At 44.5% G+C, this 16,080-nt stretch overlaps 1 protein-coding gene across 3 annotated transcripts; it reads left to right on the plus strand.

The window, feature by feature from the left end:
* Positions 1-6,141: 6,141 nt before the first annotated feature.
* def6c (DEF6 guanine nucleotide exchange factor c) lies at positions 6,142-16,080 on the plus strand. Of its 3 annotated transcripts, none has more exons than XM_083691747.1 (12): positions 6,142-6,356; positions 8,193-8,333; positions 9,087-9,260; positions 9,781-10,011; positions 11,291-11,437; positions 11,543-11,651; positions 11,790-11,992; positions 12,249-12,356; positions 13,335-13,501; positions 14,235-14,436; positions 14,771-14,861; positions 15,342-16,080. In XM_083691747.1, the coding sequence occupies exons 1-12, from the start codon at positions 6,261-6,263 to the stop codon at positions 15,500-15,502; spliced, it is 1,830 nt and encodes a 609-aa protein (XP_083547873.1). In that variant the 5' UTR covers positions 6,142-6,260; the 3' UTR covers positions 15,503-16,080. The 3 variants fall into 3 exon arrangements, with proteins under 3 accessions (XP_083547873.1, XP_083547875.1, XP_083547874.1); XM_083691749.1 differs by having other exon boundaries at positions 14,771-14,806; XM_083691748.1 differs by having other exon boundaries at positions 11,802-11,992.

The raw sequence follows: 16,080 nt of genomic DNA on the forward strand, positions 1-16,080 counted from the left end.
TAGTATATTTCTAGTTGTAAGATACTAGCTCTACTCAGAGCAGAATTGGGTCGAAATAGTATTTATTTATTTTTTCGTTCGTTTGCTTGGGCCTGTCTGGAGTGCCAGATGTGGAGGGGTTGCAATTTTTAGACCATTCCATTGGCTCCTTTGAGCCAGGCAAACTCAGTCAAGCACAGAAAAATATTTGAGATTAATTCAAATACTATTTGAACCCAGGTCTGGCTCAGAGCAAGGCTGTAAAAGCTTTGACATGCATATGGGGTCATTCTGGGTATAGTTCTTTAAACAATGACAGATTTGCTCTGGCACCATCCATGAGTGTTTATGCTAGCCTGCTTTTGAGGAGATAAAGCATAAGCCTATATGACAAGCTGAACCATCACTTAAGGAGTTATTACAGTCTGTTGGCTTGGAGTATTTCGGCCAGTATTACTACCACTTAACCCAGTACAGGATTGGACACATCATACCATTCAGCAGGAATGTACTGTTATGGATGGATTTGAGGCTTTGTAAAATAATTTGCTCTTCCTATAGTTCTGTCATGATAAGAGAGAGGAGTTTTTCCTGACAATGTGACCTGACCTAGAAAAACTCCTGGTCAGGTCACATGGTAAGGAAAAACCTCTGGGTCCAGTCACGATGGCGACACCCACCAGGGGAATGTGGTACTGTAGATGTGTATCAACTAGCCAGTGTGTCTGTGTAGGCGGTGACATCTCCCCCTGGAGGCTAGAAGTAGTGTTGCGCTCGGCCCAACCTTACACAGTAGCCAATGGCCGAAAAAAAATGACTTTAGTACTATGAAGCTTTTGGGAAGCTCACCCCTAGATGAAGATGAACTCATCTCCTTATAACATACGCCCCCCTTCACACCGTCATCCCCACTTTGCTGGGCTGTCCATTCACACGGCAGGGGAAGCAGTAACTCCACTGCTCTCCCATCGAACAGGGAGTATTGTGTTGAATATTTCCCCGTCTCTATTGATGCACCGTGTTTATTTATATTTTCATTCAAGCCTGTGCTAAGTGATAACCCTGCAACTACTTGTGCATGAACGTAATACTGTATTTTGGATTTGAGATTCGTCGGTGTCATCAGTAGAGTGGGTAATAACCCAGACGAGTAGATGCAAATGAATTGCTTTCTAATTCCACCATCATGTGACCTGCTTGCTATTGCACACATGTTGTGTAAGACTAATTAAGCACTGATTGCAATGTGTATCACCAACACTGCTCAACACGCTGAGACAATGCCTGGCTTTATGATGATGTATATATATATACTCATGACCTGCTCTGCGGTTCACCATTATAATAGCTTCTTGGTCATGAGACATGTTATCTCGTGATGTTTTGATTCTGTTAATGAGCCTTTCACAACACAATGTCAGTTTTGCTGCAACCACGTGACAACACACACGCACGCACGCACCCATGCACACACACACACACACACACACACTTGCACGCACCCACCCACCCATCCACACACACACACCCAACACACAAATGCCCTTCATCAATAATGTAGATGGTGGGGTGGGGGTTCAGTTAAGAGTTGATCTGTAGTGGGGTGGGGGTTCAGTTAAGAGGTGATCTGTAGTGAGGTGGGGGTTCAGTTAAGAGTTGATCTGTAGTGAGGTGGGGGTTCAGTTATAAGGTGATCTGTAGTGGGGTGGGGGTTCAGTTAAGAGTTGATCTGTAGTGGGGTGGGGGTTCAGTTATAAGGTGATCTGTAGTGGGGTGGGGGTTCAGTTATAAGAGTTGATCTGTAGTGAGGTGGGGGTTCAGTTAAGAGTTGATCTGTAGTGGGGTGGGGGTTCAGTTATAAGGTGATCTGTAGTGAGGTGGGGGTTCAGTTATAAGGTGATCTGTAGTGGGGTGGGGGTTCAGTTAAGAGTTGATCTGTAGTGGGGTGGGGGGTGTAGTTATAAGGTGATCTGTAGTGGGGTGGGGGTTCAGTTAAGAGTTGATCTGTAGTGGGGTGGGGGTTCAGTTATAAGGTGATCTGTAGTGGTGTTGGGGGTGCAGTTATGAGTTTAGTGTTGCATGTGTGATGCCCAGGCTGTCTGTGTTTACAGCTGGGCAGATTACCAGCTTACAGCTCTTGAGAGCCCTGTTCCGTAACTCCTCTTATTGTGTACAAGAGAATGTCAGCTATCCTGTCCGTGCGTGAAACAGTATTTGATCTCCTCCTGGATGACGGTCTCATAGCTTGCCTTAGTGCTGGCTCGCGTCACCACAGCCCTCTCCTCAAAGGTCACCAGACGCCAGGAGGTGGGCCAGTTTACAGTCACAGTCCCCATGGGGGAGAGGCATGCTGGGATAATACACACATGAAAGACATCCCAGAACTGAAAGTGCAGTGTGCAGTTCCGTACTTGGCTATACACAGCTAAATACACTCCCTTGTGGGACAACCCTTTTGGGTTCCATGTACCGTAGAACACTTTCCACAGAAAGTTCTAAATGGAACCCATAAGGGTTCTTCTGAGGTTTATTATTTTTCTAAGTGTAGGACACATTGCCGTGATAAGCTGTCTGTATACCAACAAAATAGCTTTCAAATAAATCTATATTCATCTGAATTGAAAATCTTGTAGGAACAGGCAGCAACACATTTGGGACAATTTGTGGGGTAGACTTAGGTTTGATCGATCTTGGACTGGACGTTTCAATGGTACTACCTGGTGGTGCCTGCCCATTTCTCCCCATCCAGATGCCCCACTTGTGTTATTATTGTACGGAGCCGGAGGCCTTATGATGTCCTTTGCTCAACTCCCTTATTCAACAACCAGACTTGACACGTGCACCAGGAACAACGGCTCCTGTCCTTAGGACAAACCTAACTGTGTGTACCCATTACCAAGCCACTAATGGAAGCTGATGTTGGGTTCTCAGAATGAGGAAGACAAATTGAGCTGCCGGGGGCCATAGATGTGGGTCAACCCTGATTGACGGTGGCCCGACTCTCCACCCCAAGACTGTACGCTATTCATGGAGAGGTTTGTGAAGCCCGGCACTGTCATGAAAACAAACCCCTCTTCTTTCAGTACGATTAAAATGATAAATAGCACCAGTTGAAGAGGAAGGGGTCTGAGGGTCCTGTGCAAACTGATTACGCAACTGGATCTCCCAGGTGATACGAGGGCCCGAAATAATTTGGGGTAGTATAATCCATCTGGATACATATTTACCAGAGTGACGTAAGCCTCCGATGTGGGGTAGGAACAGAAGAGGAAGCAGGGGTCACTGGACTGGGGCCTGATCAACCACAGCCACTGTAGGGCTACAGAACAAAGAGGACTGGGCTCTCTTGCATGATATGTTAGAGAGGATATATGCTAGCAGATGTAGGAATGTTGTTGTTGTAGAATTGTTGAAGGCTATGGATGGATTTTATGAGAGCCTAGGACAGTCCATGGAATTAGATTGTACAGTAGTATAGAATACTATTGTTGCACATACTGTATAATGTCGATGTTTAATGTTGTCTGTTTTTGTCTTTAATGTGTTGTCTGGTTTTAAGTGTGGCACATGACCAAATTAATTTCCTGATTGTGGGATAATAAAGTTTACCTTGACCTTAACCTTGAGGACGTGAGGAGGAGAGAGGATCCTTGGTCTGGGGGAGGTTCTTCAAGTCCCTGCTTACTGTAAGAGCCTAAAAAATGGAGGGGGCAAAGAGTGGTCAAGCTTTAACTGCTTGGTGGCGGTACAGTAGCTCTTAATCATTGATAATGGGTTAGGGTTAGGGGTTAGGGTTAAGGGTTAGGGTTAAGGGTTAGGGTTAGGGTTAGGGGTTAGGGTTAGGGTTAGGGTTTCATGTAACACAACATGCTGATGATGTATAATTCACCCCTGAGACCCATTGACTATCCCTGCCTTAACTTCACACTCTTCCACATTACGAACGCATTAGGATCTGAACGATTAGCACAGTTACTATTTGGCCTATTACTCCTTCATCGTGAGTATACTATGCTTTCCTTATGTGGAAAGGATGAACAGCATTATAATGAATGAAACAAATGCCAAATAGTCGATAAGGCCCATGTGTGATATTGTAAATAACTTAAGAGTTGGCACAGAATCGGTTTAAAAGTGCTGATTAAGACAGGCCTCAGTTGGATAGAATAGCAAGCATGTAAGCACATATGATTCCTAGTATGCACGGCTCTGCTTCTGGGGAAAGCCCACGGCTTCTCTGTGACTACACACTGTGTTGTTCTACCTCAGACCTCCACCATAGTGGGACCGCTGTATTATGAATGGGCAAGTGTATTCATTTCAAAGGCGACCTAGGCAGTTATGTGGGAATGTTGACTGTACTTTGACACTAAATGGTAACCCCCCCCCCCTCTTAAAGGGATCTCTTGTCTCATATCCTTTGAGCCTTACAGTAAGTGACTCCAGACACAATGTCCTACAGGGGAGGCTAGTGGAGGTAGAAATCAGAGGACTGGCTCATCGCAATGCATGGAATGGAATAAGAAATGGTGTCAAACACGTGTGATTGATACCACTCCTCATTCCATTCCATGCATTACAATGGGGCATTTATGACAGGTGGGCGTAGCACCAGAGTGGTCAAAGCAGGGCATTGATGTCACATTAGTGGAATGTTGATTCCGTAAACCTTCCCTTGAGTCGGAGGATGAAGTGTAAAACTGCTCTCCACACAAGTCACCTTGAATAATCTCCTGTGAAATACAGTCTCCACTGATGCCGAGTATTGTGGAAACAGGGACATTAAATGCAAGAGATTCTGAAGATAAACCCTAACAAACCCACGTTTTATTTATTGCACAGTTTACACATGGTACAGCAGCAGACATGTTGAGAGATGCATGCATGCGTGAGTAACCACTGGCCCTAAATCTCACTCTTCTCACACAGGGAGGAGGTGATTTAGCTGGTGTGTGCATCATTCCACAAGCAGAACAACTGCCACTTATTATTTACAGTAGAGAAACTGTACAGGGGGGTAATGGGGATGAAGAGGTCTTTAGGAGGGACACGGAATGTCCTTGATGTTCGAGAGGGTGCCGGCCTCAACATAAACACAGACTTAACCACTCAGCTACCTTGTCGTAGGCGTTGTAGGCGTACCCCACCCAGGACAGCTGGGAACTCCAGGTGGATGGGTTGGCAGAGGCCACACACCGGAGCGCAGCCTCCATCTGCTGGTTGGCCCGCTCAGACTGACTATTGTGAAGGCACACATCGTCATCAAGGCAGTACAGGGTAAAGTGTGGCAGTCTGCTGATGCAATGGCCCCCTTATTTATGTAATGACTCATGTATGTATTTCACATGTATTAATACATGTTAAAAACTATTGCGTAGGTCGAGCCTACCCTCAAACTGTTCACAAGTGTGGGTGCGTGATGCGCGTAATGTCCATAGCGCACACACCTATCCAGTTCTGATCAAGCCATAAAGCAACCACATACACTACTGTATTTATCTTATAAGGTTTGTTGTGTATGTTCTTTGAAGCCTGAATAGGTAGACATTGAAAACATTTGCAAACAGTGATAATGTAGCTCACTAGCGTTCCCATTGCGCGCTCTTGTCTGGAGTCCGATGCTTTGGAAGAAAGAAACAAGTGAATCTTCTTTTTTGGTAGACTTCTATCTATTGTGTCAAGGCATGTTTTATGTATTGCAGTAGCCTATATTTGCAGTAGCCTATATTTTTATAATGAAACATACGTTATCTTATGAAAATAATTATCGTTGGAGATTCTCCCTGGATCATTCAAGCAAGGCGTGAAAATTAATCAATTGGTTGTCTTGGGTGACATCAAATAAATAACATAGTCAGCTTATAACCACAACTACATTTTTTAATGTTCTTCGTCGGTACCACAGTTCAAGCATACATAAATTACACATTGGACTTTCAGACTGCTGATAATAATTTGAGGATTTTAACACATTGTATTTATATCACTAACATTTTCTTTCTAAATGCTGAAGTTGTCCGGCTCGATTGAAAGCTCCAGGACAGGTTTGCGGTCATCAGTAATAGTCCTCGCAACATATGATGCTGAAGTGGATAGGATGTCCCAATTCCACCCATTCTCTCCTAAACTCGTCTCCTTCAGATATTTCCGCTCAGGATATTTCCGGGGTAGGAGACGAGTGGTAGTAATAAGTGGTAGTGAAGGGCAGTAGTAAAAACTTTTGGTACGCACCTACAGTTCAAATCGTACTTTGCGTTGAATGTATTGAAAACGTTTTTACAATGGATCTAAAATCCGAACTACTGAAGTCCATCTGGTATGCGTTCACTTCCTTGGAAATGGAGCAATGCGGCAAAGTATCGAAGTCCCAGCTGAAGGTAGACTCCTGCTTTACAGTTCTTCTCGACTGTTTACACCATTTGCATACTCCATACATTGTAACTCTCATCCCTTAACGGTTTAACTAACAATCAGTCTGTAATCACAAATGAAATGGGTCATCAACATGTGGCCCGGCAGAAAGGAGAGATAGATTATTGTAAATGTTTCTGTTGGCACTTTGTGATGTTGTGGCAAACGTGTTAACCGTTTTGGTGAACTTGTTAACTGTTTTGAAAAGTTTAATACTGTTTCAAGAAATGGGCTCAAGCAATCGAGGAAAAACTCTTCTATTATCAGAATGACAATTAAATCTATTATCAGAAAATAGATGTATCTATTACATTACTATTATTCTATTATACATATATGTATTTCACCACGTACGTTGTTCTGTAACATGGATTCCTTCATCTTGCTTTTTATGTCATTAGATATGGAAACACACACTCAACATACACACTCATGCAATGACCATAGAGGTGGTTATTGCGGTAAACAACATGCGCACAGACAGCATGCAAACACAGTGGCGATAGCCTCTACACACCAGGGGAAGCATTCCATGCATTACAATGAGCCCGGCCTCCGATTTCTACCTCCACCAGCCTCCACTGATACACACACACAAAGGGAAATATGTGTGCTGAGCTGCTGAGGTCAACTATGAGTCATTGTGTCAATTTCAAAGTCCATGTTGTTGCTTGTCCCTTACCCAACCTGCTGACAAGTTATCAGAGTCAGCAGACACAGACATACTGCAGTCATTTTCAACAGTCACGTTCTCCCTCATTCAGTCTCCATCTGCTCTGCCCTGTCGAGTTCAAACATGTCGCACACTGGTGGTGAGAATCCCAGGAAATAGCATCCAGGTGTCCAGACATGCTCTCCCTGAGGATCAGATTGTGTGTGTGTGTGTGTGTGTGTGTGTGTGTGTGTGTGTGTGTGTGTGTGTGTGTGTGTGTGTGTGTGTGTGTGTGTGTGTGTGTGTGCGTGTGTGAGAGGGGGGTGAGGGAGGGGGGACTGGCCTGAGGTTTTTTCTAATGTGCCAAATACACCTGAAGTTGTTGTGAAGGAGTGGTGACCATGTCAGAAGTAGGCTGCTCATTCGATCTTTACATGGAGGTTTTGGCCTTTTCTACAAAACTGTTAAAATACCAGCCCCTAGTCACACTTATCAGTGGCCTTTGCTTCAGGTGTCAGCTAGTAATATTGATATTTGGCAGCCATGGACAGCTATCTGACAGTATGTGGCATATTGCAGGTCTCCCCAAGATAAAAGCCAAGCAGCTTGCTAGATATTGCTCTGTCAGCTGTGGGAAGCTTAGCTGTGTGGCGAAGACGATGCATCTATGACTATTTGTATGACCTTTGGGTTCTAGTGATGCAATGCTGTACTGTGAACCCAAATAAAGTGTGCGTGCCGACTAAGGCCCACAATGGTGCTTACACTGTATCTTTTGCTTTTCTAATTTACTTCCTTTTGAGATGCAGTTGGTACAGTTGGTCCTGTAATCTAAGGGTAATTTTAGTGTATTGCATGGACACTTACATGTAATATTGACTGACAATTCAAAGTGTTTTATATTGGCCACTACTTGTCAGTATAGAATAATGTCGTCGTCGTCCCCCATCTTTGTTTGATTATTATTTATCAATCCTAATCAGAGAAATTCAATGGAATAATCAAATAAAAATAATGATGATAATCACAGTTGCAACCGCATACAGATGTCAAGCCATGAGAACACTTCTCTTTCTGTTTTCTCTTTCTGTTTCTTGGCTCACAGGCCTTTAGGTGTGATACAACATTTGTTTCTGTGTGTCTGACGCAGGTACTCTCCTATAACCTGTACACAGTCTTGAACATCCCTCACGACCCTGTGACCTTGGAGGAACACTTTCAGGACGATGATGATGGACCGGTGTCCACCCACGGCTACATGCCCTACCTCAACAAATACATACTTGACAAGGTACCTGTGAGCTCCACCCCAACCTTAGAATTCACTCTAATACTCCAACATATCTCAACTAGAATTATACTCCAACATATCCCAACTATAGTTTTTTAATTTTCAGTCCAAACTCGACGCAACCTGACAGTTGATTTGGGCCCAGCCGTTCTCGGGTTTGCCACGACAGAGCTTTAGATATAATCTTATGTGGCTGTGCCTCTCTCTGTCGCTGCTCCGATATCAAACTCCAAAGGAAAACGTAAAGGCTAGAATCAATAATTGACAGCTCTCTGATGCCTAGACAAATGATGTGACGGAACACACCTGACTAACCAGAAACACAATGTCCCAATACTTTTGGTTCCATGACATTGGGGGATTATGTATAAAATATGTTGTCGTTTCTAAATGGTGAATCCAATATGTACACAATTACCCTCAAATAAAAGCTGACGATCTATCCTTGAACCTAATTTGATTTCAAATCCAAACTTTTGGAGTTTAGAGCCAAAAGAATTATAAATGCTTCACTGTCCCAATAATTACACAGGGCACTTGTATCCCTTCACAACATTTTTTAACATGTTACATTTATCATAACATAAATAATCAAGATTGATTAACCTAGCATAGCTACTATCATTTTTGTATTATTTTCTAGAAAATGGTGGATATAGCGTTTTTTGCAACAAGACTGTAAGGAATTTCAGTGGAATTGACCCCATGACCCCTCAATGTCAATCAATGAATTCGATCATGTTGTATACTCAGGTGAAAGGGGGAACATTCGACAAGGAGAAGTTTGACGACCTTTGCTGGATGATGTCCATGAAGAAGAACTATAGAGGCGGGTCAGAGCTGTGCCAGAAAGACAGCTTCATGCTGTTCTGTCTGTTCAACCTGCTGTCAGAGGACAGATACCCGCTGGTCATGATCCCAGAGGAGGTGAGAGAGGGAGGGAGGGAGGGAGAGAGGGAGGGCGGGGAGAGGGAGGGAGAGGAAGAAAAATATAGAGGCAAGGGAAGTGTATTCTGGATAGAGTGCAAAGACATGTAGGGAGTGGAGGTTTAGAACTGGGGTGGGAGTGTGTGTGTGTGTGTGTGTGTGTGTGTGTGTGTGTGTGTGTGTGTGTGTGTGTGTGTGTGTGTGTGTGTGTGTGTGTGTGTGTCATCAATCACCAGCACTGACATGTAGTAATAAGTTGATAATGTAGTAATAAGTTGATAATGTATGACTTCCAAAGGTAGTGTTTGTGGGAACAATAGCATAGCCTATAGCATAAGACTACATAACGTTGGTATTGGTAACAGACAGAAAGAACAACAAAAGATTTAGTTGAATAATTAAATAGTTACAGAATAGTTGCTTTTTTCCAGACCAGCTAGAAAAGCTGTGTGAATGTTTATTGTGTACTTTGAGTCTTCATGTCCTTGGAGTCACTGGGATCCTCTTCAAACACTCACAGGTGGAGTACCTTCTGAAGAAAATCTCCATGGCGATGAACCAGGAGTGGGACGGGAAGCCCCTGGTGGACATTTTATCCCAGGAGGCCTCTGTCAGGGAGGAGGGCATGTCGGTGTGGGCGTTCCTGGAGCACATGGACGCTGGGAGGCTGCTGAGGGTGGGCAGAGGGGAGAGTTTCAGTCTGGCCCTGGACCAGGTCTTTCTGGAGATGTACCACAACATCCTCAAGAGGGTGAGTAGAGAATGTGTGTATTAAACAGTATAACAGTAAAAACATTTCTGAAACAGCCTTTCATTTTTTGAAATGTATGGGCCTATATTAAATTATTAATAGGACTGAAATAAATACCGACTGTAAACTGATTGAGTGATTGATAGGATCAAGCAAATGATTGAGAATTCATCGAACCTTCAATCAATTAACAGTCAATGCTGGAGCTATAGCCAATCAGATCAACAGTATAGACAAAACAAACTTTAAAACGTTGGACAGTTTGGAACACAAGCTGGTTGGCTTAGCCAAGTTTGCATTACATTGCTCTCTCTCTCTCTCTCTCTCTCTCTCTCTCTCTCTCTCTCTCTCTCTCTCTCTCTCTCTCTCTCTCTCTTACCATAGGCTGCTAACAACTGTATATGGTATGTGCTACTTTCGTGATCAGAGCTATTTATCAAGTCCAGGCATGAAGATGCAACGGGCAAATATCCAACAACATATCAAATTATTAGCCTACAATAAATCAGTCATCCATCTTTGATGGATCAGATGCGTTGCTTTAAACATCTGCTAATATCAACAGAAAATACATACCTTAACAGCAATTTATTTTGACCCGGCATTTATTCGGGGCAGGTGCTTATTTGCTTCAATGTCATTAGTGGCCTGGTTATTATTGGTGACAGGTGTTTATTAGAAGTTATACGGTAGTCTGAAATGATGCATCCTACCTTCATGGTCACAAAATCACGACTGCTTACTGGAAGTTACTTGGTGGTGCAATATTCTGTGTAATGTTATAATCAAAATACTAATTAAAGAGCAGAGAAACAAATAGAATCCAATGGTGTTATGACTCTCTCCCTCTCATTGCTGTCTCTCTCATTCTGTTGTCTTTCTTTCTCTGTCTGTCCTCTTTCTGTGTCTCTCTCATTCTCTGTCCCTCTCTTTCTGTTGTCTTTCTTTCTCTGTCCCTCTCTTTCTGTTGTCTTTCTTTCTCTGTATGTCTCTTTGTGTGTCTCTCTCATTCTCTGTCCCTCTCTTTCTGTTGTCTTTCTTTCTCTGTCTGTCCTCTTTCTGTGTCTCTCTCTTTCTCTGTCCCTCTCTTTCTGTTGTCTTTCTTTCTGTTGTCTTTCTTTCTCTGTCTGTCCTCTTTCTGTATGTCTCTTTGTGTGTCTCTCTCATTCTCTATCCCTCTCTTTCTGTTGTCTTTCTTTCTGTTGTCTTTCTTTCTGTTGTCTTTCTTTCTCTGTCTGTCCTCTTTCTGTATGCCTCTTTGTGCGTCTCTCTCTTTTAGGGTTACATGTGGAAGAAGGGCCACCTACGCAGGAACTGGACAGAGCGCTGGTTTGTCCTCAGTCCCTCCTCTATGGCCTACTACGTCAGTGAAGACCTCAGGGACAAGAAGGGAGAGATTCAACTGGACAAGAATTGTGTGGTGGAGGTGAGATAGTGTCTGAGGAGATGCAGTAGTCTTAAATATACTTGATATTGTTTGTCATTTTCATTGTATAGGGAAACTTCCCTGTCCCCTCTCTCTTTCTCTCAGGCTGTCCCTGATAGGGAGGGGAAGCGCTGTATGTTCTGTGTGAAAACCCCCAACAAGACATACGAGATGAGCGCCTCTGACCAGAGACAGAGGGTGGTGTGGACCCAAGGTATGTGAGTTAGCGAGTGCGTGAAACTGCAGTGCCGTGTTCAAGGAGCAACTGTAATGAGGCTGTGTGTGTGTGTGTGTGTGTGTGTGTGTGCGTGTGCGTGTGCGTGTGCGTGCACATGCGTGTGTGTGTTGTCAGCCATTCAAACAGCTGTCCGTCTCCAGTGTGAGGGAAAGTCATCCCTGCACCAGGAACTGAAGCAGTGTAGGCGGGCCCAGCGGGAGAACAGCCAACAGGAGAGCAGCCTGAGGGCCCGGAACAGCTGCAGCAGCCAATCAGATGAGTCCAGCATTCAAGAGCTGGATAGAGAGAAGGAACTGGAGATAGATAGTATTATCCAGGTGAGAGGAGGGGATTAAATATGGAGAGAGAGAGTATTATCCAGGTGAGAGGAGGAGAGTAAATATGGTTCAGCATTTTGACACTAACATTTGTTAGTTTGTTAGTTTGTTTGAACTTACTATGAGATTACAGTAGACCTTTAAACTTTTATTAGATGGTATTTGTGTACATTTTTTGTGTACATGGTATTTGTGAAATACAACACTTTGTGTGTGTGCGTGCGTGTGTGCGTGCGTGCGTGCGTGTGTGTCACAGCATGCACGAGAGGTGGAGGCGCGGCGTGTAGCGGCGGAGGAGAGAGAAAGGGAGCAGCAGAAGGAGGTGCAGAGGAACCTGGAGAGACAGCTGGAGGAGGCAGAGAGGGTGAGGACCGTGCACCGCGCTTCTCTGGTCGATCCGTTACCCTGACACCACACTGACACCGTGGCGACAGCGGACCGTTGTAGTTCTGTTAATACAATACCATTAATAAATGTTTATCTGAAAACAACGATTTTTAGATTAGATTACATTAGATTCAACTTTATTGTCATTGTGCAGAGTGCAGAGACAACGAAATGCAGTTAGCGTCTAACCAGAAGTGGAAAAAAGCAGAAAGGTGCAGTGTGAACAGTATATACAGGTAGTGCAGTATATGAGCAGTAGGCTATATTTCATAACAGGAGGTTATCTGAAAATAATTTCCACTACACTTCATAACAGTAAGCTGTATTCTTGCAACCTCAACAACAAATCTGCCATTTAAATGAATTAAAGTTGTCTACCTGCATGCCATAAACAATTGCATCAACACTGTTTTTTCTTTTTTTAATCCAAGCCTAAAATGCAATACCAAACCTGTCAATGTGTGCAGGGTGATTTTTGCTATTTTCTAGTTAGTTTTAGGATGACTGAGATTATAACCATTATTCCATAGGATAGGGCCGTTGTTTCATTCACAACATACAATATTGTGTTGATGCAGTATCCAGCAGCATTGATCGTGTTCACTACACGCTGTCAGCTGCCCCCTGGTGGTTGTTGTGCCAATGTGCAATTCACTCATGAAATTGTTGCCGTGGTACCGGGTTAACACCACTACAACAGGATGCACTACTGTATCAAATGGAAAAGTCACTCTTCTCTATTCTTTTGTACGGACATCCTTTATTTACAAGTCGACCAGAACATCCAGAGCTGGTCTATCCATGCTTTGGGTTGATTCCATTTCAGCCATGAGTTGAAACTCTGAACAAAGAGTGAAGAATCTGACGTTTCAGTTCTTGACTTGGAATTTGAATTCACCTTAATTGAAAAGTGTGTGTGTGCGTGTGTGCACTCATGGGTGTGTGTTTTCCACAGTTGAGGGAGAGCATGCAGGCAGAGATGGAAGAGAAGGAGAGGGAGGCAGAGCTGCAGAGAAAAAGGATCAAGGAGCTGGAGCAGATTCAGCTTAAACAGGAGACCGCTCTCAACACAGAGATACAGGCTCGCTTGGAGGAGGAGAAGGCCAGACAGGAACTAGAGGGGTAAAAGACACACACACACACACACACACACACACACATAACAATACAAATTAACTGCATTCTCCTGAAGTGCCCCCGGCAAAGTGAATTCGAGAAAGGTTACTGAAGGATTCCTCGAAGTGGTCAATAATGAGATCTTAGATGGTGGATTTACTGGGTGTAGATGATATTTATTGAACAGACCCGGGAGAAACTCTTGGCAACAAGATTCAATCACTTCTCAACGTGAATTTCCCTATATATTACTTTTTGTACTTAGATTTGTGTCAGAATGTGCCAGAGTGGACATGGTATCTCAGTCCTCACCATTACTCCCCAGCTATTCCTCATCTCCTCTCCTCATCTCCTCTCCTCCTCTCCTCTCCTCATCTCCTCTCCTTCACATATTTATAAGGTAGGAGACGAGTAGTCGTAGTTTTGGGATAGAACTAGAGAGAGACAGTCTGTAGCTCTGAACAGAGATACAGGCTCGCGTGGAGGAGGAGAACGTGAGAAAGGAGCTGGAGGGGTAAAACACACACACACACACACACACACACACACACACACATGCAAACAGACAGACACACATAGCTCTTATCATGGAGATACATGCAGAGAAAGGCAGACAGTAGCTAGAGGGGTAACCCTCACACACACACTTGCATTCTCCTGAAGTGCCCTCATAACTCCTACAGTGTCTGATCTCTGTCTCTATCTCTTCATTCTCCCTCCTTTTCCGTTCCTCACCCAGGTTGCTGCAGGCAGAGGAGGAGAAGAGGGGGCAGTGTCAGCTCCTCCAGGAGCAGCAGGAGGCGTTGTTGCATGTTGGCCCAAGGGAAGATGTCCCAGAAGGGGATAAGAAGGAGCGGGAGTCCCCCTCGGCCCTCCACTGCGCCTCCCAGGAGCTCCAGAACCTCAGCAAGACCCGTCAGAAGAGCCACCAGCATCTGGAGGTGAGAGAAGGAAGAAGGGAGAAGGAAGAAAGCAGAGCGCAAAGGGGTGAAACTGACCGACAGAGCTTTAACCTGTTGTTAAGCTTAGCTCAGGAAGCCATCTCAAGCCTTCAGGACAGGGGGCGGCCACTCTTCACCCCAGCATGGTTCACCTAACCACTTCCACGACAGGAGGAGGGGGGTAGAGGAGGGGGAAAAAAGAAGAGGACAATTGTAGGTAGAAAGAAAAAGAGAGAAAAACAGGATAATGGAGACTAACCAAGACACTGCAATGGATATGAGCTGTGTAACTTCCATGTTCATATTCCACTGATTCCATCTCTCTTGTTTGCAGGAGGTTCAAGAGAAGCTGCGGAACGCCAGTCAACATGTGAGTCACTGGAATGTTCAGCTAAACCGCTTAATGAAGCCCATCGCTCCAGGAGGTAATGCCCTGCCCTGCCCTGCCCTGCCCTGCCCTGCCTAAAGTACTGTCTGTCTCTCTGTTGGAGTTTTGTTTGGTTGCATAGCTAAAGATGGTCCACCATATGATAAGCCAGATTGACAGTACTGTGCTAAGCATTTGCACTGATGCAAAGTTTGCACGTGTTACATTGAGAGTTGAAGAATACATCTAAGGGTAGAAGTAAGATCTTCTCAGAGGGGAGTGTAGTTTTGCTGCCCTAGCAGAATTAGGAAAAAACGAAAAGATCTTAAATGTTTGCAAACATTTCCCTGTGTACGTTCAAAAGATGTAACATCGGGTAGATTATTCATTCAGCATTCCACATACTGTACAGCGTATACAAACAGAAGCTGTGACTATACCGTACCATTTGTAAATTACTATTTGTGTAATTGAATAAAACTGACCCAATGGAGTAACCTATGAAACATATTTATCATTATACTTATCGTTGCTGCAGATCGAGTGGAGCATCGCCTGCCAGCAAAAACCACCTGCCCAAAACAGGAGGGGGCCTTAGCCAGCAGTGAGTTCATCGCCAAGTTTCAACAAAACGCCAATCAGGACACTCAGCAGCTCCATGGCAGCCAATCACCAAAGGACAAGGAGGGACTAGACTAGACTCAACGCTGACCTTCTTGGCTGCTGAGATGGTTGCACCATCCCTAATGACAAGGACAAAGACTGCTTATTGGCCATGCAATCAATTCACATCAATTGTCGGAATGTGGTAATTTTTGCACCCCCCCACCCCGAGATAACACACACGCACTGCACACACCCCCTCCGAGACAACACACGTGCACACCCCCAAGGGAGAACAGAGCTCTGGGCACAGGGTCAGCCATATTCCGGCGCCCCTGGAGCAGTTAGGGGTTAAGTGCCTTGCTCAAGGGCACAACGGCAGTGGTAGGCACCTGGATATGATGCCAGTAACCCTCCAGTCACCAGCTCACATCCAGCTCCCTCCTGGAGCAGGGATCGAACTGTAAACACCCGCACCCGCACCCGCACCCGGGTGAAAGGTGCTATTTGAACACGCGTTTCCAAATCGTTTCCTTGAAATGTGAAGCTGCGGTAGACTTGTATGTGCTGTGTGTGTGAGGGGGTGCATGGGGGGTTTTAGAATAGTGCTGTGTCTCTCTGTGTGTGTGTGTGTGTGTGTGTGTGTGTGTGTGTGTGTGTGAGTGTGTGTGTGA

The sequence above is a fragment of the Argentina silus genome (genome assembly GCF_951799395.1).
Source record: "Argentina silus genome assembly, chromosome: 20".
NCBI lineage: Eukaryota > Metazoa > Chordata > Actinopteri > Argentiniformes > Argentinidae > Argentina > Argentina silus.